The sequence below is a fragment of the Bubalus kerabau genome, chromosome X, assembly GCF_029407905.1.
Source record: "Bubalus kerabau isolate K-KA32 ecotype Philippines breed swamp buffalo chromosome X, PCC_UOA_SB_1v2, whole genome shotgun sequence".
Lineage (NCBI taxonomy): Eukaryota > Metazoa > Chordata > Mammalia > Artiodactyla > Bovidae > Bubalus > Bubalus kerabau.
Window position 1 is genome coordinate 104,798,949 of NC_073647.1, and position 21,235 is coordinate 104,820,183.

General features: G+C 45.0%; 1 protein-coding gene across 4 annotated transcripts in view; it reads right to left on the minus strand.

Annotated features, from left to right (window-relative positions):
- The window catches only part of SHROOM4 (shroom family member 4), a 245,463-nt gene that overhangs the window by 31,447 nt on the left and 192,781 nt on the right, over window positions 1–21,235 (minus strand). For 3 of the 4 annotated variants that reach the window (XM_055565531.1, XM_055565530.1, XM_055565532.1), the window contains 3 exons: window positions 15,588–15,722; window positions 10,792–13,279; window positions 4,079–4,140 (listed from right to left, as the gene is read on the minus strand). In XM_055565531.1, coding sequence (XP_055421506.1) covers window positions 4,079–4,140; window positions 10,792–13,279; window positions 15,588–15,722 — 2,685 coding nt within the window. Of the gene's footprint in view, window positions 1–4,078; window positions 4,141–10,791; window positions 13,280–15,587; window positions 15,723–20,354; window positions 20,778–21,235 lie in introns of those variants that run through there. The other variant, XM_055565533.1, reaches the window with a different exon arrangement.

Here is a 21,235-nt window from a genome sequence, read left to right on the forward strand (position 1 = left end):
ATCCCCCCCCAAATATCACACATATTTATCTGTCCCTTCTTCTCTATTTCTATTGTATCCTACCTTCCCAATACAGGGGCACACTCTTTCATGTCTGGATCACTGCCCCAACCTGGTCTCCTTCCAACCTATCTAGGCTCCAAATGCTTCCAAATTATCTAAAGTGCCATATTTACCATGTCACTTACCTGACCAATAAACTTCAGTTGCCTCCATATTTGCCATCCTATCTAGTTTTCAAGGCCTAACTATCCGGGCACAATACTTCACTCTTGACCCTTCTTCTCTACTGTTACTGTTGCTGCTGCTGCTCCTCATCCTCCTCCTCTTTACAACTAACATTTACTGAAGGTTTATGATGCCATATTTTGTCCTAAATGCTTTACATATACTAACTCAATTAATCCACATAACAGTCATAGAAGGTAAGTACTCTTAGCCCATTTCAGAAATAAGGAAACCAATGGGATGGAGTGAAAGGTTGGGGGGGGGGGGCATGGAGAGAAAGCCACGTGTGAAGTTCACAGAGCTAGAGAACAGAACGCCTGGATTTGAACCCATGCAGACTGACTTCAAAGGGCTTCCCAGGTAAAGAATCTGTCTGCCAATGCAGGAGATATAAGAGACACAGGTTCAATCCCTGGGTCAGGAAGATCCCCTGGAGAAGGAAATGGCAACCCACTTCAGTATTCTTGCCTGGGAAGTCCCATGGACAGAGGAGCCTGGTGGGCTACAGTTCAGAGGGTCCCAAAGGGTCAGATACGAGGCAACTTCAGTCAGACTGAAGCAACTTAGCACACAGACTGACTTCAAGGCCAGAACGCTTAACAACCAGCAGGGTTTATTCCTGCAATACAGCCTGCTTAGTGTCCTGTCTGGTCCTTTCCTTCTTTAGACTCCAGCCTTCAGTTTTCTTAACCCCCAATGAACTTAAATAGGGCACAGTGATACTTAACATGTATTGGCCTGTTATAATGTGTCAGGCTTTTCTTGTTTGTTTAAACCACTTTTCACCTTATAGCTACTGGCTTGAGTTGAAGACCTGGCCTGTTCCTTTAATAGCTGTGAGACCTTGAATAAGTTACTTAGCGCCACTGAACCTCAGATTCTTTATCTGAGTCAATGGTTCTCAAAATGTGATCCCAGAACCAGCTGCATCAGCATCACCTGGGGAGCTTGTTAGAAATGCACATTTTGAGCCATGCTCCATACCTACTGAATCACACTCCCTGGGGGTGGGGTGGGAACTACCATCTATCCCAGTTTTTTTTTTTTTAACGAGTCCTCCAGGTGTTTCTAATGCACACTCAAGTTTGAGAACCAATGCCCTATAACAATGCCTATCTGACAGAGTTTTGGGGAAGATAAAACAGAGTATGTATAACTTAGCTGGTGGCACCTAGGTTGTCTTGCAAATGGTAATTTATCATTACTGCTACTTAACTTTGTATAGATTAGTCTTCCTTGCTCAAGCTAGGGATGAGCAGGCATTATGCTTCCTGATGCTTTTCTCTAATATTTCCCTGCTTGCTTCAAAACAGGCATTACACACACTAGGTTTTAAATAAAATCCTCTTATTTGACTGGCTGATTAGTAAGAGAGCCATTTTGGAGAAGCACCATAGCATAGTATAGTGTCTCTGAAGTTAGAGTACCTGGTCTGAAGCTCCAGTACTTTGGCCACCTGATGCAAAGAGCCAACACATTGGAAAACACCCTCAAGCTGGGAAAGATTGAAGGCAGGAGGAGAATAGGGAGACAGAGAATGAGATGGTTGGATGGCATCACCAAGTCAATGGACATGAGTTTGAGCAAATTCTGGGTGAGAGTGAAAGACAGGAAAGCCTGGTGTGCTGCAGTCCATGGGGTGACAAAAAGTCAGACATGACTTAGCGACTGAAAAACAACAACCGGGGTCTAGCTGTGGGACATTACGCAAATGATTTTATCTGTGTGTGCTTCAGTTTCTTCTGTCAATTGGCTCTCCAATTAATAGTATATACCCCTTAAGGTTATGGTATATTTAATATTTCCAAAGTGCTTTGAATGGCGCCTAGAATCGAGCACTGTGCTCAAGAAATGTTAAGTCAGCATTATTATTTTTGTGTCATTTCACCCATTTAATGGTGGAAGAGGCTCTGTTTCTTCATTTGGTAAGCAAATGACAAAAATATCTCAAGCAGATTCTCTGTGTCAGGCACTGTGCTAGGCATGGAGGCATCCATGACCAAGGGGTGGTCTCCTTTCTCGACAGTCTCAGTCTAATATGGGAAACTCAGCAGACCCAGCAGAACATGGTGAAAGTTCACCAAGAACGTGGTACAAGCCAGCCTATAATGAGGAATCAAGACCAGCCACAGAATCCCATAGTATTCCCACCCAGGCCTCAGATTCCTGAGATATTATGATGAGGGGTCCATTTGAAGGGTTTCCTCTGGGATCTTGATTGAAGCAGTTATAATGGAAAAAGCATGAACTCTGGGACCAGACCAACCTGGGTCTGAGTCCTGGCTCCATCACTTAACTAGCTGTGTGACCTCAGCTAAGTTATATAACCTCTTTAGAACTCATCTATACAATAGGTAGTACAATTAACTGTTGTGGAAATTGGAGATTATGTGGAGATTATGGGTATAAGAAGATCCAACCCAATGAATGACACTTAGTAGATGATCAATAAATGTTGACTTCCTCTCTTTCCATTGCCAACTGGAAAACTGATAGGTTTCCCAGACTTTGGAGTCAGAAGAAAACCAAAATTATTTCTGCCTGACTACCAAGTCACAGGGGATAATGTGGAGCCCTGGAAAGAACCCTGGGATTTTCAGAGATCAAGAGACCCAGATTCTAGTCCTCTCCCTAGGTGCCCCCACAGAGGCACAGCTAAAAGCCATCTTCCCTGCCTGTCTTTCATTTGTGGAGTTTGAGTAAAAGAATCAGTATAATTTTGGCTTCCCCAATGGCTCAGTGGGTAAAGAATATGCCTGCAATGCAGGAGATATAGGAGACGTGGGTTTGATCCTTGGGTTGGGAAGATTCCTTGGAGAAGGAAATGGCAACCCACTCCAGTATTCTTGCCTGGAGAATCCCTCGGACAGAGGAGCCTGGTGGGCTACAGTCCATAGGGTCACAAAGAGTCAGATGTGACCGAGCACCCTTACTAGACTGTGAGCTCTTTGAGGAAAGGGGTTGTGTTGAATATCTAATACTGTCCTGGAGAAGAACTGGCTGAAAAGTATATCACTGGATAGAAGAGAAACGTCACAAAAAAGGGGTTCCAACCAGGCTGATGGAGAGGACCCTGGAGGAGGTAATTGTCTCCTTGTCGTGATCACTATGATAGGTGGGCTCATCTCTTTGGAGCATGAGTGCCAGGTGCCATGTTCCCCACATTACAGGAGCAGAGTCTCTACTCTGGGCATTATTAAGGGCTCTGCCTTTTATTAAATTATTAAATTAGTATAAATTATTAAAGGCATTATTAAGGGCTCTGCCCAAGCAACTCTTTCCCCTCCAGCCCAAGCTACATACACCATTTGTAAAAATGCTTCTACCTTCTTCAGGAATTCTAACCTATCGTTAGCAGGCTCTGCCTTGGATTTTTAATGAGTAGACCTGAAGCTCTCAATGAGTCCTATAAAAAGAGGTGGCAGAACACAAGAAACACTCTGAAGCAAAGGCACAGCAGTAGCTGGACAGCCTTGCCTCCTCTCTGGCCCCTCCAATCACCCAGCGGCCACTGGGAAGGTAAGCATAGTTTATGCCTTCCCATCTATGTTTCAGCATGGTCTAGTCCCCATGTCCTTGTGCCTGGGCACTTGCCTCAGGCCTCCGAGTTGATAAGCATAATGTCCCGCAACACTCCTGACTATGATGTATTCCAAAATGTGCTACCAGTCAGTTTGGTCTATAGCCCAGCTGCCTGGGGGGCAGGCTGGATTCCATCTATACATCAACCCCTTGGTATTGACACCAGACCAGGTTCCTCAAAGGAAACAGAGCAAATAGAAAACCTTATCAATTTCCACAGAAACCTCAGAGGTACTAACTTACCCAACTCCATGAGTGGTCAACTTACCTCCCTGACTGGCTGGTCTTCCTGTTTCCTGTTATTGGTTTCCATTTGTCCCCAGGAAATTCCTGCAAAGCAAAATTCTGATAAGTTGGGGAGCTCTGAACAGCCAGGTAATCTAGACGGCTTCAAAACTGTGAATCGGTCAGGAGCCTGTCCAAGGCCAGGTGCCACCGCTGCCCCCCACCAGCTGATTCCTTTTACTCTCCTATGCAGGGCAGAGAACTATGTACCTAGAGGGCTGCCTTTCTGTCAGGAGGCCTTCTGCACTGCTGGGGCCATGCCGAGTCTAAGATAGCACTCAGGGACCTCAGCAGTGTGGTCTAGAAACTCTGAGTTACCCTTTTTCTCTGTTCCCCTCCCAAACCATGTTAAAAACCAGTTTAGCATGTTTGCTGTTTGTTCTGGCTCTTGCAAAGATCTTTTTATTTGCTCTTCCCAGTAGACCTGCTCATTCCTCTAGCCTCTTCCACCATAGAAAGCATCTTCTTGGACGTTGCAGCCCTTGAGATGACTTTGAGAACTAAAGCTCCTGCTGCCACAACCCTGTCCTGGGGGAGGCAGCTAGAGAACATGCACGCCAGCCAACCCCAGTACTGTAGGGACCCTTCCTCCTCCTCCCAGATCTGCTGAAGAGGCTGAGGTAGGCTCATTTCTGGGGAACATGTGTGCTGGGTGCCACATTCCCCATATTACAGGAGCAGACTTTTCACCCTGAGCATTTTATCCATAAAGGCTTTGCCCAAGCATTCTTTCCCTGCAGCCCAAGCTGCATATGCCATTTGTAGAAATGTCCCTGCCTTCTATCCTAGCTCCAAGCCTAATGAAAATTTGCCTTTGACATCCTCTCTGATTTCAGCATTCCATACCTTCTACCTAGAGACTCAGAACTTAGTCCGTTGGGAATGCAATTTTTCCTAAACCTCACTGACCTTCCAAAGTCTCTCTCCCCAATGCGATTATTGGTCCTGTTTAAGCTTTTATTACCTTTGCCTCAGTTAAAAAATTTTACTACCTTGTGTAGGTAAGATGTGGTTGTCAGTCATTCTGGTTAAGATATTTTTTATTTGAGAGCAGCTATGTCACCTCCCAGGACCTCAAACTTCCTATCTGGAAAATAAGGACTGTGCTATCTAGCCTTTCTGGGTTCCCAGGAGTGAGGATAAAATGGGATGTGTGCAGAGAATGCCTAGTACAGCACTCGGCATGTAGGAGGCTAGGGATCTTAGTGGCCATAGAATAGATGAGGTTTCACAGCTTTCACATAACGAGAACAGTCTCTCTGCCTGTACCTGTCAAGTTAGAGCAGCAAAAACCACTTGTTCAACTTCAGATTGTGCCTGACGCCCTTGTGAGATGTCCCTGCTTTCAAAGACAGTATTACTCATTCGGCCACAGTGGGAGCCAGGATTTCCTGTCCATTCCCTGTCTAGCCCTATGGGGAGTGCTCAGAAAATAGCAGTGTCCAAAGCAAACAAAGTCCTGTCCCAACTCTCAATCCCCCAAGTCCCCAGTATCACCTTACATTATTTTCCCTGCCAAGCCACTTAGGTTGCTGTAAATTGTATGCACTCTTTGAATCAAAGAGGCAGTTATCTCCACGACTTATTGCGGATGAGGATTGATTATGGTAGGAACTTGGTGCCTGAGTGAAGTTATACTGCTAGAAGGCATCCTGCCAGACTGGAGAGGGCATAGGCTTTGCAATCAGCTTATGGAGAGGCAGCGTAGCACAACTTGGAGCCCGGCCTTGGAGGCTACACTACATGGATTCAAATCCCACACTGTGTGTGACCTCAGGCAGACTACCCAGCAGTTTATCTTAGCTCATTTTCTCAAGCTATTTAATAGTGATCATAATAATAACAGTATCTATTTCTTGATTGCTTTGACAACCATGTGAGTTGATACATGTAAAGCACCTAGAACAGCACCTGGTACACAGTAGACACTCAAATATTGGTAATCATTATGTTGTTTAAATCCTGGCTTCACCACTTGTAAGATGTGTGACCTCAGATTTCTTAGCTGGAAAATGGGGTCCTATTATAACATATCTCATATCATTGCTAAATGAAATAATTTTATATATATGCAAAACTAACTGGCATGAAGCATGAAAGATTTAGATGTGTGCTGATTTCAGTTTTCTTAACAGCACCAAATAGGAGCCAGTTAGCTTCCCAACCACGTCCAGGGGGCATAACGAGCAGGATCTCAACCCTACTTCAGATAGCCACCATCACAACTACCTAGCCAGCTAAGCTGGGGAATCCTAACCCATGCTAAAAGTTTTTCCCATGTCTGAGGGGAAGGTGAGTTCAGCTGGCAGGGGTAGAAATGGGCACAAAGTGCCTCGTGTATGGCTGTCCACATGTCTAAAAGCCTAGCGTCTAAGCAGACCTACTTAGTTCATCTAACAGACATTAGGAGGTCAATATGTCCTTCCCTCAGAATATAAAAGAAGAGGTATGGATGGGCACAGGCACACCTGTATTGCTGCTGCCAGCTACTACAATGTGCAAATTTCACTGCTTTCCTTCATGGAGTTACTGGCTGACAATTCTGCAACCATCTTCTGCTTATCCCACCCCCAACATTAACCCTTTTCCTCCACTGTCTACTTGCAGACCCTTCTTTTGGCAAAAAATTCTCAAGGTAAGCCCAAATCTCCCTTTATTTTAAAAGATAATAACTCACCCTTAAAAGATAATTACTATCTGGCAGTCACTGTTCTAAGTGCCTTGTATATGTTACATCATTTAATCCTCTCAACCAATGTATGAAATAGGTACTATTATTATTCCCATTTTTTAGATGGGAATGCTTAAGAATTCAAACCCAGGTAGTCTGGTTCTACCATCATGCCCTTAAACCACTATTTCATATTTCCTCTCCTCCCCCCCCCACATTTTATTATGAATATTTTCCAACATATAGAAAAGTTGAACAAGTTTACAATGAATATCTGTATATCCACCATTGTATAGATTTTAAGTTAGTATTTTACTATATTTACCCTATCACATATCTATTTGTTCTGTTATCCATCCACAAATTCATCTTAAATTTTTTATGCATTTCAAAGTACTTTACCCCATACATTTGAAAACTTAAATGAAATCAACAAATTCCTTGAAAGGCAAACTACCAAAGCTCATTCAAGAAGAAATAGAGAGCACAAATAACTCTGTATCTATTAAATAAATTGATGTTGTCATTAAAAATCTTTCCACAAAGAAAACTCTAGGCACACGTCTTCAATGATGAATTCTAACAAACATGCAAGGGAAAAAAAAAAAAGCCAATTCTATACAAACTCTTCTTGAAAATAGGAGAGAAGAAAACATTTCCCAACTGATTTGGTAAGGTCAATATCTAGATATGTAAACCAGACATGGACATCATGAGAAAACTATAGACTAAAATCCCTGAAACATCAATAAATAAACAAACAAACAAAAAAACCTTAACAAACTATTAGCAAATCAAATCTGGCAACATATAAAAAGGCTAAGATGTCATAACCAAGTGGGATTTATTCTGGCAATGCTAGGCTAGTTCTTGTTTCAAAAATCAATCAATGTAGGACTTCCCTGGTGGGGTAGTGGTTAAGAATCTGCCTTCCAATACAGAGGACGGGAGTTCAGTTCCTGGTCAGGGCACTAAGATATCACATGCCTTGGGGCAACTAAGCCCATACGCCACAGCTACTGAGCCTGCACCACAACTAGAGAGAAGCCCAAGAACCACAAGGAAAAGCCCAAGTGCCACAACAGATGACCTTGCACGCTGCAACTAGGACCCAATGCAGCCAAATAAATAATAAATATTTTAAAAATCAATCACTGTAATTCACTATATCAATTGATTAAAAGAGAAAAACTATATGATCATCTCCATAGATACAGAAAAAGTATTTGAAAAAACCCAACATCCACACTTGATAAAAGCTATCACAATAAACTAGGAATAAAAGGGAATATTTTCAACCTGTTATAAGGCACCTGACAAAAAATCTACAGTTAACATCAAACTTAATAATAAAAAATTGGGAACAAAGCAACAGTATCTGCTCTCACCACTTCTACTAAACACTGTATTGAAGGTCTTAGGGAGTGCAATAGGACCCCTTCTCCTAGAAAAGCCATACACAATGGAAATGAAGACAAAATCACTTGCAGATGACATGATTGTAGAAAATCTTTTAAAATCTATCAAGAAAAGTGAGTTTGGCAAGGTTGCAGGATACAAGGCCAATATACAAAATTAAATAGCATTTCTATATGGTAGTAAAGAATTTTAATTTGATCTTAAGAAAACAATATTATTTACAGTGGCATTAAAACATGCAATCTTAAGAGATAAATATAACAAATATGTGTAACATCTGTATGCTGAAAACTAGAAAATAAGCTGCATAGATCAATGCATTTCAAAAACTCAAGCATACATATCCATTAAATAAAGTTCGATATTTGTTTACAATATTTTAGGCAAAATTTCCTTTCAGTAAATGCACAAACATTAAGTATACATCTGCTGAGTTTGGGAAAATGTATACACCTGTGTAACTCTCTTTTCAAGATATAGATCATCACACAACAGTTTCCCCATGCTCTTTCCCAGTTAATCTCTGTGGCACCTCCCATAGGCAACCACTGTTTTGAAATTTTTTTCCTATAGATTAGCTGTTTTATAACTTTATATGAAGGGATAGTAGAGTACGTACTCTCTTGTGTAAGGCTTCTTTTACCCCTAAGTGTCTTTCTTTTTCCTTTTTTATTTGGCTGTGCCATAGGCAGCATACAAGATCTTAGTACCCTGGCCATGAATCAAACCTTTGCCCTCTGCAGTGGAAGTGCAAAGTTCAAGCCACAGAACCACCAGGGAATTCCTTTGTTTCAACAAAGAATATGTACTGAGCAATTACATATGCTAAGTCATTCAGAAGTGTCAGTCTATGCATCAACAGTTCAACACAGGAATTAACTTCTAGTTTGAATGCACCAGCCAAAAGGTGGCACTAGGAAAGCTATGGGAAGGAGTCTGGCAGTGAGCTGGCAGTGGCATGGGACGTCCTAGAAATACCATGGGGGATGGTGGTGGCTTGTATTAGGGATGTAGATCATAACTAGGGTATATAGTTACAGCCAATTTAGACCTGGGTCTCTTCTTCAGACTGGAGCAAAGGGAAAGGATTTGTCCTTCAGAAGAGCAGAAAAGTCAGACCTCTGGAAGCAAAACCTGGGAGACATTTGCAAATTTTACAGCTCCAAATAGTTTTAAAGCAGGAAATGAAAGGCAATACAGTAAGTCCCCTACATACGGACATTCAAGTTTCAAAGATGCAAATACCATGTTCGCATGTCCAATCATGTAAGTTAGTTCACATGTCTGGTGTACACTGTCACGTGCACGCATCCTCTACAAGTGGTTGTGCTTTTCTGTACTTAACGGTACAGTACTGTGTAGAGTACAGTAGTACAGTATCTTTATTTCAAGCCCAGGATTTCCAGAAGCAAGCATAAAAGCAGTACTGCTAAGAAGTGCCAAGCAGTAACGATGGGAACAAAAGTGAAAGTAACTGAGAGAGCAGAGTGACAAGAGGAAGAATAACTGAAGAGATACACGATGTAGGAAACGCCAGAGGGATTTTCTTTATTTGAGGAGGCACTGTTAGCTTTTGAAGCACAGGACCTGAATGTAGAATGTAGAATGAAACAAAGGTTGCAGCAGGCATTCAGAGTGCAATCTAGGGCTACCAGGTCATCTATGACGAAAATAAAAGAGCTACTACCTAGACATCACTAGACTGTTCTTTTCAAGATGGTAGATAGAATTGAATCCAGCAAGGAACCAGAACCTGTGCCATCAACGTCAGGCGTGAGTGAAATTAATTATAGCTTGCCCTCCATCTCCTACTGCTGACGATCCTTCAGCTCTACCATCTCCCACCTCCTCTGCTACCTCCAGTCAGTAACTCTTGCCTGTTCACTTGATGCCAGCCCCTGTATGCCAGCTGTTGTACTGCACTCCTGTACTTTTCAAGGTACTGAGCTGTAAGATTAAAAATGTTTATTTTTTATTTTTTAATTTGTTTTTTATGTATTATTTGTGTGAAAAGTATTATAAACCTATTACAGTGCAATACTATATAGCTGATTGTGTTAGTTAAGTACCTAGGCTAACTTGGGCGGACTTATGAACACACTCTCAGAGTGGAATTCATTTGTATGTAGGGGACTTACTGTACATGCTGTTTTGTATCAGGTACTGGGCCTGGCACTCTATGTTACACAAACTCATTTGATCCACCCAACTAATTCATAAGGCAGCCATTTTTTTCCTCCAATTTAAAGATGAGGTAATAAGACTTTATTTAGCACTGGCCATTTGATGAGGTAAAAATTCTTTTTCCCTTTAAAAAATCACATAACTGCAACTCTTGGTGGTTGGATGACTTGCAAAAGGTCACTCTGATACCAATTATACAGTCAGGATATAAAGCCCACTTCTGTTGGTTTTGTGAAGCAAAGTTATTTTCTTCTACCTCTAAAAATGATGATTTCTTGCCCAAAGTTAGTAAGATACCAGCTGGTGGACCCAGCACTATATAATTTTAAGGCATTATAATTGTTATATTTCAAATTATTTACCTAGCTTTCTCCTTGCAAAGAGAATAATGAAGCTCATCCATCCAAGAACCAAGTCCTTACCTGCACTGTCGGCTTCCTGGGTTTCCAAGTGTTGCCAGGTTTCAAGCTGCTGTCCTCGAGGGTACCATGCTGGGGATTATGACAGCAAGCTGAACACCGGATGCACTGGTGATGGTGGCACCGGCAATTGTAGCAGTTTGGGATCATATTTCTCTTTCGCAAAGCAGGGCAGATTTCCCCAGAACAATAAATGCAAGGGTCATGGACTACAGCTCCCTGGACATTGCAGGAGTACGAGCACGTCCTGTGGTAATCAAAATCACCACAGTGTAGTGGCTTACAGCACATGGATTGTTCTAGACCTTTGCTTGCAAAACATTCTGTGTAAGTGGGAGTTTCTGACTGAAGGGGTGATATGGAATGATATGATTGGTCTGTGGCATGATAGGGTTGGTCTGTGGAGTGATATGATTGGTCTATGGGATGGCGCCTCAATTCTCTATAGCTGGAGCTCATTGGCTGAAAGCTTTGGTCAATAGGTTTTGGTCTCTGGGTAAAAGTCTTGTTATGAGTGGTTAAACCTGGCAAATGAGATGTAGATAAGGATTTGCTACTCTCTTCAAAGAACTTTCTTCTGTCTGCAAAGGGCAAGAGGATGGCTTCCTCCCCAGCTTGGACAGTAGACGCTTTCAATTCCTTGTCACCTGGGTTGGAAGGGCCTTCCATGGCTAGTGCCACATGTGGCTGCAGGTTGTGCTCTGGTGACCATCTCCAGTGGCCTCCACAGACTCCATGGTGAACGTTTGTTTTTTCAGAGTCTGACGAGGATGGGTCAGATGCTTTCCACCAGGTGTTTGGGCTCAAAGAGGACTGGCCAGATCTCTGGCCAGGACTCACTCGTCCCTCCAAGCCAATCCTAGATTCTTGACCCTCAGGGGCTTGACTGAGGCACTCTGAAGACCTAGCCCTGAGTATCATGCTCTTGTTGAAGAGCTTGTCTCTGGGGCTTGGTGGTTTTTTATATGAAGATAGAAGGGCTGAATTAGAGGAAGGAAGTGGAGGACTTTCCAGGGTCTCCTCGGTCTCTTCCACTGGCTCCTTGGTGTAACACAGCTGTGACAAGGGACTCTTGCCTTTCTGGAGCTGGGCCTTCCTCCTCTGAATTTCATTACGTAGATTGGTAGCAAAACGTTCGCTCTTCCGCCGGTTTTGGATCGAGCGGCCCCGGAACCCTCCATTTCGCTTATTGCTCCCCCGGCCACACTCCTTGGGCTCACTGTCCCCTTCCTCAGTTGCCTCTGTGCTGCCAGCTACTTTAGAGGTTGAAGAACAGTCCCTGGTTTGTTGACCAAGGGAGCCAGAGGACTGCTGGCTGACCAGTTCACTATCAGCTCTGCTTGCTCTGTTTGGATCCTGGAAGCCTCTTTCTGGATGATGTCCGTCAGCCTCTCCATGTGGGGAACTGCTTGGACTCTGATGACCTGAACCCAGAGGTCTGTCATCCACTGGCTGGGTCTTTCTGTCTTTGCTCGGCTGGTCCTGGGTTCCTGCTGCAGGGGCACATGGGCTTTTCTTGCTTGTGTGGCTACTGTGCATGTGCAAAGGGGATACGGTCCACTCCTGCCCATCCTGCCCAGCTTGGAGCTCTGTCCCCCTGCTGTCCCTAGTATCGAGGTGCACACGCTGCAAGTGGGACACCAGCAGCTGTTCAGGGGCACTATGGCGATGTCCTGTGGGTCCTGTGAGGTGTGGAGAGCTGCCAAAAGAAGAAGTCTTAGCTAGCTCTGCTGAAGCCTGGTTGAGTGGGCTGGAACCTGTGCTGGAAGTTTTGTCACATGCTTTTGGGACTCCAACAGCTTTGGCTGAGGCCTCCATCAGTAGATTCTCAGAGCCCTTCTGGTTAGATTCAGGAGGTTGGCTGAGCTCACAGTTCTGATGGCCTTCATTTGTCACTTGGTCTTGCCCGCTGAGGCAGCAGAACCTATTAGGGTTCCTTGGGGATAGCATGGTGTCCAAGCTAGGTTTCTCCTTCTGTTGCAAGGAATCTATAAGCTCAGAAGCCCTGCACTGCTCTCCATTGAAGAGTTGGGCTCTGGAGGCCTGAAGACTGTCTCGTCTCACTGGAGGTTGAGGGGGACCCCTGGCAGCCTTGGCAGGCTCTGAGTGGGAGACCTCCTGAGGACAGGATGACATCTGGGAGCTAGCAGTCAGGTGACCCCCACTGGTGCGCCAGCCACCTCCTGAGGTCTCGACCACATTAGGGCGACTATTAGGGGCTTTAGTTGGCCCTGGGCCTTGCATGATACAGTCCACAGAGGCTGGCTCCTCTGGCCTGAGGGAAAGGGCACAGTCAGAGGCATTTGAGCTGGCTGAGAAGGAGCTATAGGCTGAGTCACGCTGGTTGGGGTATGTGCTCTGGTCAATGGGCAAAAGATGGCCCTCATAGGTGGCTTGGCCTGGTTGCTCCAGGCTCTCCATACTGCCAATGGAGCTGCTTTTCTCAGTGCTGCAGTGCCGGGAGAGTGGACACCACTGCACACACACGTCACTGCAAGACACAGGACACACCGGTTAGTTAGCCACGTCACCAGATTATTTCCCCACCTTGGCCATCCCTGCCACAGGAGAAGGCAAGACAACCCAGAGGCACCCATGCCACAAGGGAGAGGGAGATACGGCAAAAGAGGAAGGAAGGGAAATGGGAAGAGAAGGACGCTGGGGATGCCACAGAAATGTGGTAAAATGGGAGGCAAGACGATACGTGGAAGAAGAATAGGGCAAGATCCAAAGACTAACAGTGCGAGAACTCACTAGGGGTAGTCCTCTGTTTCTCTGCCTTAAGTGAGTCTAGAATTGCTTCTGGCCTGTTGCTGTCTCCTGGGAGCCAGCTCTCTGTTCTCTGCTTGGAGAAACAAGCACTGACTATTAGCATTTGAGAGGGGCCCTAAAGGGCTGATTTAATTTCAGTCAGCCTGTTTTGTAAATCAGTGGTTCTCAAATTTGATCATGCATCAGAATCATCCAGAGGGTTCAAGGAAACACAAGTGACTAGGCCTCATGCCCAGAGTTTTAGGTCTGGGTGGATCCTGAGAATTTTTACTTCTGACAGTTTTCTGGGTGATGCTACAGCTGTTGGTTCAGGGACCACACTTTCGAGAACCACTGGTGTCAATCAAGCAAGCCCTACAAAGGGAAGTGATTGTGAGGGTGTAATTTTCTCAAGATTACCCAGCTCTAGTTCACAGCCCACACAGGGCCACAGTTTTAGCATTCCCCTGTTCTTTTCTTGATAATAGTATTCCTCACTGTTTACTAAGGACCTATGATATGCCAGACACTTTCTAATGTCTCATTTCAAACTGAAGGGGAGAGATTATTATCTCCACTTGACAAATGAGAAAACCGAAGCTTGGAGAGGGAATGTAAAACGACAAGCTCATATAGCTGCTAAAGAAGCAGAGCTGGAATTTGAACCCGGGCCTCTGTGAGTCTAATGTCCTGGCTCTTCTGCTACACTGTCTGTTAAATGGAAATGATAGTGGTATCTGTACCAGAGGGTTGCTTTGCGGGTGAAATCAGATAATAAAAGTGAAGCTCTAGGCACCTAGTGAGGGTGTTGAACCTCTCTTGAGGGAGTAGCACCTCTCTTGATTGTTGTTTTCATGAGTATTGTTATCAGCATCCCCTCTACTATGACTATTGACATTATAGTGGCCCCTGCCCACCCAGGCTGCCCTCATCCCCCACAGCAAAGCCAAACTTGGGAGACCAATGACGGAACTAGGATCAAACACAATCTTGACTTTTAAGTACCATTTCCCACACACAAAGCCAAACTGAGCCAAGTCATGCCAGTAACTCCCTGTTACTAGAACCCCAGAGGTTGCAGGCGGCTCAGAAAGGCCACAGTTCTGAACCCCAGAGCTGAGCAGTGGCAGGCACCCACAAGATCCTCCAGGTTAGCCTCTTCTAATTCCTTCTCACTGCCTTGCCCCTTAGCCACTCCGCTTACTTGACCTCTGGGCTAAGAATCCATCAATTCCTTGTTGGCAGGGAGATTTGCTATCCACCCCACCACCCTTCCTGCTGAAAACAGCCACACCCCCACTTAAACAGAAGCCAAGCTCAGAATGTGTTTCTGTGTATCCTTTCAGAACAAAACTGCCCCTGCCTCTGCCCTGAGCCCCTGGCTTCTGATATCAAATAAAGATACCAAAGCTAAACTCAGCCCTTAGCTTCCCTGAGCCTCATCAACAGAAATTCCTTCTCGGAGGTAAGATCTTGCTGTGGAAGGGAAAAGGCAGCTTAAGCTAGCAGCTTTGCTGGCTCTGGGCTTGTTTAAAAAGTTCTCTGCATTTGCTGGGTAGCTCCCTAAATTGAGACATCCTTATTGCAGGTGGACCCTGTTATTCAGGGAGGTCCCCATTCTGAAGGCTTTGGTTGTGTGACAGAGTTGGATGAGAAACACTAGATGAGATCACTGTGAGTCACTATAGCTAGAGAAGAGGACCAGAACCCAGTCACGGGGTCACCGACAACAGAGACTAGGATGATGGGGGAGCCAGGGAAAGAGATTGCAAAGGAAATAAGGTGAAGAACAGGAAAGAGAGGTGTCTTCAAGCCATGTGAAATATTTCAAGGAAACATTTTCTAAAAGGAAAGGGACTGTCCCAAAGTCACAGAGAGTTAGCAATAAATGACGACCGGAAGCCAGGCCCTCTGGACTGCCCCACCCCCCCCTTCATTTTCCCGGATAGCACTCTGGGCTCTATAGCCTCCAACGGGGACTAGAGCACTCCTGAGTGGCCGGGTGGTCTAGCCTCCAGCCTGTCTTGAAGGGAAGGTTCCAGACTCACCTTGTGTTGCAGCCGGAATGCCAGGACAAGCTGAAGGCTTCAGAAGGGAAATGCATGGTGGTGGCCGCTTCAGGGCATCCCTCCAGCAGCTTGGCCACATGCCATGAGTGCGGCCTACTGACAGGGGCGTTTCTCCTACAGCAAAAAAGGACAGGAAGTCAACTTAGGGAACCAGAGCTGAAATCACTTCCCAGGCAGCTTCCGCCCCCACCCCCCCTTTCCCTTAAATGAAGTAGCACATCTTGCAAGGAACTGGTGTAGAAATCTTAGCAGCTACCCCCTCAGCTCCCAGAACTCAAATCTCCTTCACCCCAAAGACAATCCGTGGACATTCAGAATTTGAGAGTCATAGGGCTCTTTTGGTCATGGGTATATCCCAAGCATGTACAGCAATGCCAGACACATAGTAGATGCTCAATAAATATTTGTGGAATATGTGAGTACTATTGCTCAATGAACAGTGTGCCCACTCTAAGTTTTCTCTGGAAAAAAAAAAATGTAGCCAATCTTCCCATTTTTCTCTAAGAAAGGAATAGGTAAATCATTGAGAAGCTTGAACAAGTCAACACCAACTGACTGCCAATTCTCCAGTTTTGGGCTCATTCAATTTGATAAGCATTTGTTGTCTGTGTACTGTGTACCATCTGTGCATACCTCTTGGGATACAGAGATCAATCAAGCATAGGCTTTGTTCCTGAGAACTTACTGGTAAAGGCACTGAGAGAGGGAATGACAAGATGGCCACAGAGGTGAGGCTGCTAAGTCTGTAGGTAGAGGTTTGGCAAGAAACCCCCATTTCAGCCAGGGAGAACAGGACAATGTGATAGATGGCATGGTACTAGGCTAACAGGGAAGACTGGCTTTCAGGGCAGGGGTGAATAAAGAGAAACAGGTCTGAGGCCAAGGCCCTGGATGCAACCACAGTACCTGTCCGGTGCGGGAGGCTGCAGCCACAGCTCTTGCACTGACAGGCTTCTTCAGGACCCATCCCTGTGCTCTGGTATATTTCACATGAATAGAAGCCACCCTTACAAGTGGGGAAGAACATGTGTGGGGCACAGGTAGTGCCAGAGGATAAAGAGATGATTGATATGAGAGAGAGAGAGAGAGGGAGAGAAAGTGGGGAGGACAAGAGTAAGAGAGGGGGGGAAAGGAAGAGGGCAGGGGGAAGAAGAGAGAGGGAGGGAAGGAAGGAGAGGGAAGGGGAAGGGAGAAGAGAGGAGAGGACAGAGAAGGAGAGGTGAGGAGAGGAGAAGAAACAAGAAGAGAAAGACAGATATCAGATGGGTCAGGTAAATAACAGATAAGAGGGAAGAGATGGTACAGATATAAACAAATGACAGAAATGGAGAAGTCTGAGAAAGAGTACAGGGAACTATACAGGGAGAAATGGATGACAGAGAACAAGATGACAGAGTAAGAGAAACAGATGATAAATAAAGGAGAGGACAGAGAGATAAACAGATGATATTTATTTACTAATTTTTTCATTCAATTACTGTGGCAGGTTCCATACTAGACAGTGAGGAAGCAGAGTTGACTAAGATAAGGCCCCTGGTTTTCAACATGCTTGTTATAGAGTGGGATAAATCAGCTCTCTACCTCCCAGGAGCAGCAGTAGAGAGACTAGAGCGGAATCCATATTCGCGGGGAATGACCCTTATCCTGGCAGAAATACAGAAAATCCCAGCAGGGCAGAGCTCTAGAGGGCTAAGGCCTGAAAAAGTAGTCCTGAGGAAAATGGTCTTGCTGGGGAAAACATGTGTTGAGTGGTATAACAGGCCAGACACAGAGAAGGAGATATAAAAGGAAGGGCAGTGGAAGATGCCTGCCAAAGGTCAGGAACCAGAGCCACAGATCAGCTGTGGCAGTGAAAATTTATGGGAAGGAGAGGAAGTGAGGGCCACATATTTAACCACTGTTCTATTATGGATTTCAGAGTGCCAGCAGGGAGGCTGAAGGCACTAGAAGACCTTGGGGAAGGTGCCTGCTCCAGAGTTTCACACACAAAACCATGTTGCTAGAAATCTCTCCAGTGGCTGTTACCCAGGAGTCATCCATTAACAACTATTTATAAAGCATCTCATAGAAGTACTATGTACGAGTAGATGCTACGTACCATGTGTATCTAACTATGTAGCACAGTTCCAGGCACTGAGGATACAGTGAAGATCTGGGCACCTCTCTTATTTGGGGCTCTTCTTCCATATCCAGCATTTTTGAAGTTCTGAGTCCAGGGTTTAAAATGTGGGCAGTCAGCCTTGATACCACCTTTTTTCCAACCATCCAGTCCCTTATAAAGTTCTACTGAATCTTCTTTTACAATATCTCTTTGGCTTGGCCTCTTTCTCTCTCTCCCCACACCCATACCATTCTCACTGAGACTGAGACATTCTACATAATCATACTTCTCCACAGAACCTGTCACCCACAGCTCCTGTTCTAGTCCAGGCCTTTAACATTTTGCGACCAAAATACTGTGTTAGTCTGGCAGCCAGTCTCACCTGGTTTCACCTCCAGTCACTGCTTTTAGATCATATGTCAAATACCAATTGGATTGGGGTACTCTCCTATTCAAGAATCTTCACCGGTCGGACTTGACTTTCAAAGCCCTTTCTAAGCTATCTTTACCCACCCAACCTAACCTCTCATGTCTCTGCTCCAATCGCACTCTGCAACCAGCTTTGTGCCTTTGCTTTTGGTTTTCTAGTAGAATCTAACACAAGCCCTGGAATTGGACATTGATTAAAATCCCAGCTCTACCACTTATAAGCTCTGTTGTTTAGACAGGTGCCTTTACTTCTCAGAGGTCTAGCTGCCATGACAGTAAGATGGTGATGATAGTACCTAATTAATAGGGTTGTAATGTTCAGATGATACAGTGCTTGTCAACTGCCTAGAACAGAGTTTCAGTTATGACTGTGACTGTTCCCTCTGCCTGGAATGCCCCCTCCCATTTTGGTACTCTAAGTCCCACCTGTTCTTCAAGGTACTGCTCAAGTAATGTCTACTCCATGGAGCTTGTCCTTAGTAATCTAGTCCCCACAATTTAGCCCATCAAAAATAATGTTTGATATTGATCATCATCATTTCATGTACATTACTCTCATCCTATGAACTATATCAAGCCCAAAGGTGATAAGACAAAGACAAATGAGTCAGATCTACTAGGTTCATAGCCTAACTCTACCACTTTGGATGTGTGATTCTGTGTAAGTCACTTAACCCATCTGAGCTTCGGTTTTATTATTAGAAAAAAAAAAAAGAATAATAATCCTTACCTGGTTATGTTACTATGGGGATGAGGCAGAACATTGTCAAAGTTTCTGGGACACATACTGATGTATAGCATATGGTCAATAAGGAGAGGGTACTGTAATAAGATTTGTTGGCTCAGACTTAGCCTTCTTGATAGTTCAAGAGTCCTTCCACCCAGATTTACCCATCCACGTCAGGGTTCCACTAGCATCACCCTTGCCATACTTTGAAAGGTAGCTTACAAAGCCTCCTACTCTCTCCAGGGTTTCTCCAGGAGTGGGAAACAACCTTAAAGGAGTTAGAAGAAAGAAAGTGGAGGCTTTGAGAACACTGAGAGAAAAGCACAAGCTACAGGGAGGAAAACCCCAGTGCAAGAACTGCAGTCAGAACAGAGCCTTCTAATCCTAGATTGGGAAAGGAAAGGACACCATCTATAGGGTCTAATACTTGGTCTATTATTATTCCTAAAGAGCCCTAGATTTGGAGTGAGTCCACACTCATATTCTAATCCTAGCTGTGTGACTGGAGGCACAGCCATTCTCTGAGTTGTAATTCTTTACCGGTAAAATGGAGACAATCAACAAATCTTACTCATGATTTAAAGTCTGGATTAAATGCAGTCCCACATGTGAAATCACTCCGCATAGTGCCTAATATAGTATTAACTTAAAAAAAAATAACAGGGACCATTTACTGGACACTTAAGATGTACCTGGCACTGAGCACTTTACATGCATTAGCTGATTCAATCCTCACTCCAACCTTATCAGTAAGCACCATTATTATGCCCCCTTTATGGGATGCAGAAAGAGAGACACAGAGAGCTGAACTGCTTTGCCAAGAACACACAGCTAGTAACCAGGAGTTGAGAACGAGGCTCTGGTCCTCCAACACTTGTTAGGGTACCACACGCCCCTACCTCCCCAAAGAGGGATCTATCTCAAAGAGCTTATATACCTGAGCCTTCTCCTAGGCATTCCCTCAAGAAGCAGTCAGAAAAGGAAAGTCTCGGTAGTCCTAAAGTTTAAACCATTCCCTCCTTAGGCAGTGGGGAAGGAGGATGAGAAGAAATAAGCAAAGAGGTAAAAGAAAATGCCAACCACCAATCTAGCTATAGAGGCAACAGTCTCCTACCCTTTCTCCCAAGGCACTATTATTAAACACACTATCATTCATTGGGGCTTCCTAGGTGGTACAGTGGTAAAGAATTTGCCTGCCAGTGCAGGAGATGCAGGAGACGTGGGTTCGATCCCTGGGTCAGGAAGATCCTCTGGAGTAGGAAATGGCAACCTACTTCGGTATTTTTGCCTGGAAATTCCATGGACAGAGGAGCCTGGCAGGCTATAGTCCATGGGATTGCAGAGTAGGACATGACTGAGCACACACACACACATCATTCATTACCCCAAATTCCTTTAGGAAGCAAAAAGAAAGGGATATTGAAGAAAGAAAGCAGAAGCGGGAAGAAGGGTAACAGCCATGATGGCCATGGCTACCAGTAGTACCTACCATGGAAGTTGTCCAGGATGGGGAGATAGCTTAGGAGAGGGCTAGGTATCCAGCCAGCTCAGACGGTCCTCAACAACCCCTCCAGCCAGCCCCTGGGGCTTCTTTCTGCAGGCTGGATCCTCCCTTAGTTGAGACTCATTTGCCTTCCTTTAAAACCTCGTGAGAGAAAGGGCTATCAGCCCAAGTCCCTGAGTGTGCTCCAAGGGGCTCAGGCACAGTCAGGTCCCAATTCCAAGAACAGAAAGGAGTAGCACCGAAGGCAAGGTATGGCCATCAGCCTGGTTGGGCCTAGAGGAGGCCACCACCTTAGGGAATGAGGGCCAGTGTCAAGAGCTGGATAGGAGTGAAGACGCTGCTCCAGAAAGTAGCCAGCACCCTGGTGGCAAAGGGAAGGATGAAAGGCAGTTCCAGCAGCACAAACAGCCCTCCTGTTCCCTACTCCAGCCTCCTCTGAGCTCTGGCCCACCCCCTTACATAGCTCAGAGGCCAATAAGGAAGCTGGGCCCCCAGCCACTGCTAGAACTCAGGAAAGGAGCAAGGAAATGATGTTTGGGAAAGATAAAGTGGGTGTCTAAAATTTTTTTTTTAAATACACGCAAGTGAGAGAGAAAAATACCCCAGACACATACACTTAAAAGAATTCCTGTGCTTCCTGGACTGGGTTGACTCCACCCAGCCATCTCCGCAGGTCCTCTGAGCCCCAGAAAAGGAAAACCCAGATCAGCCAGGCCCAGCAGCCTCCAGGTCCAGCAAAGCAAGTAGCACTACAGCTGGTTTTACATAGCTGGGGGCAAGGAACCTAGAGATCTCCCAGAATGAATATCCTGTTGAGACAGAAAGATTCACAAACCATTCTGGACCATATTTTCAGAGTCTGCCCA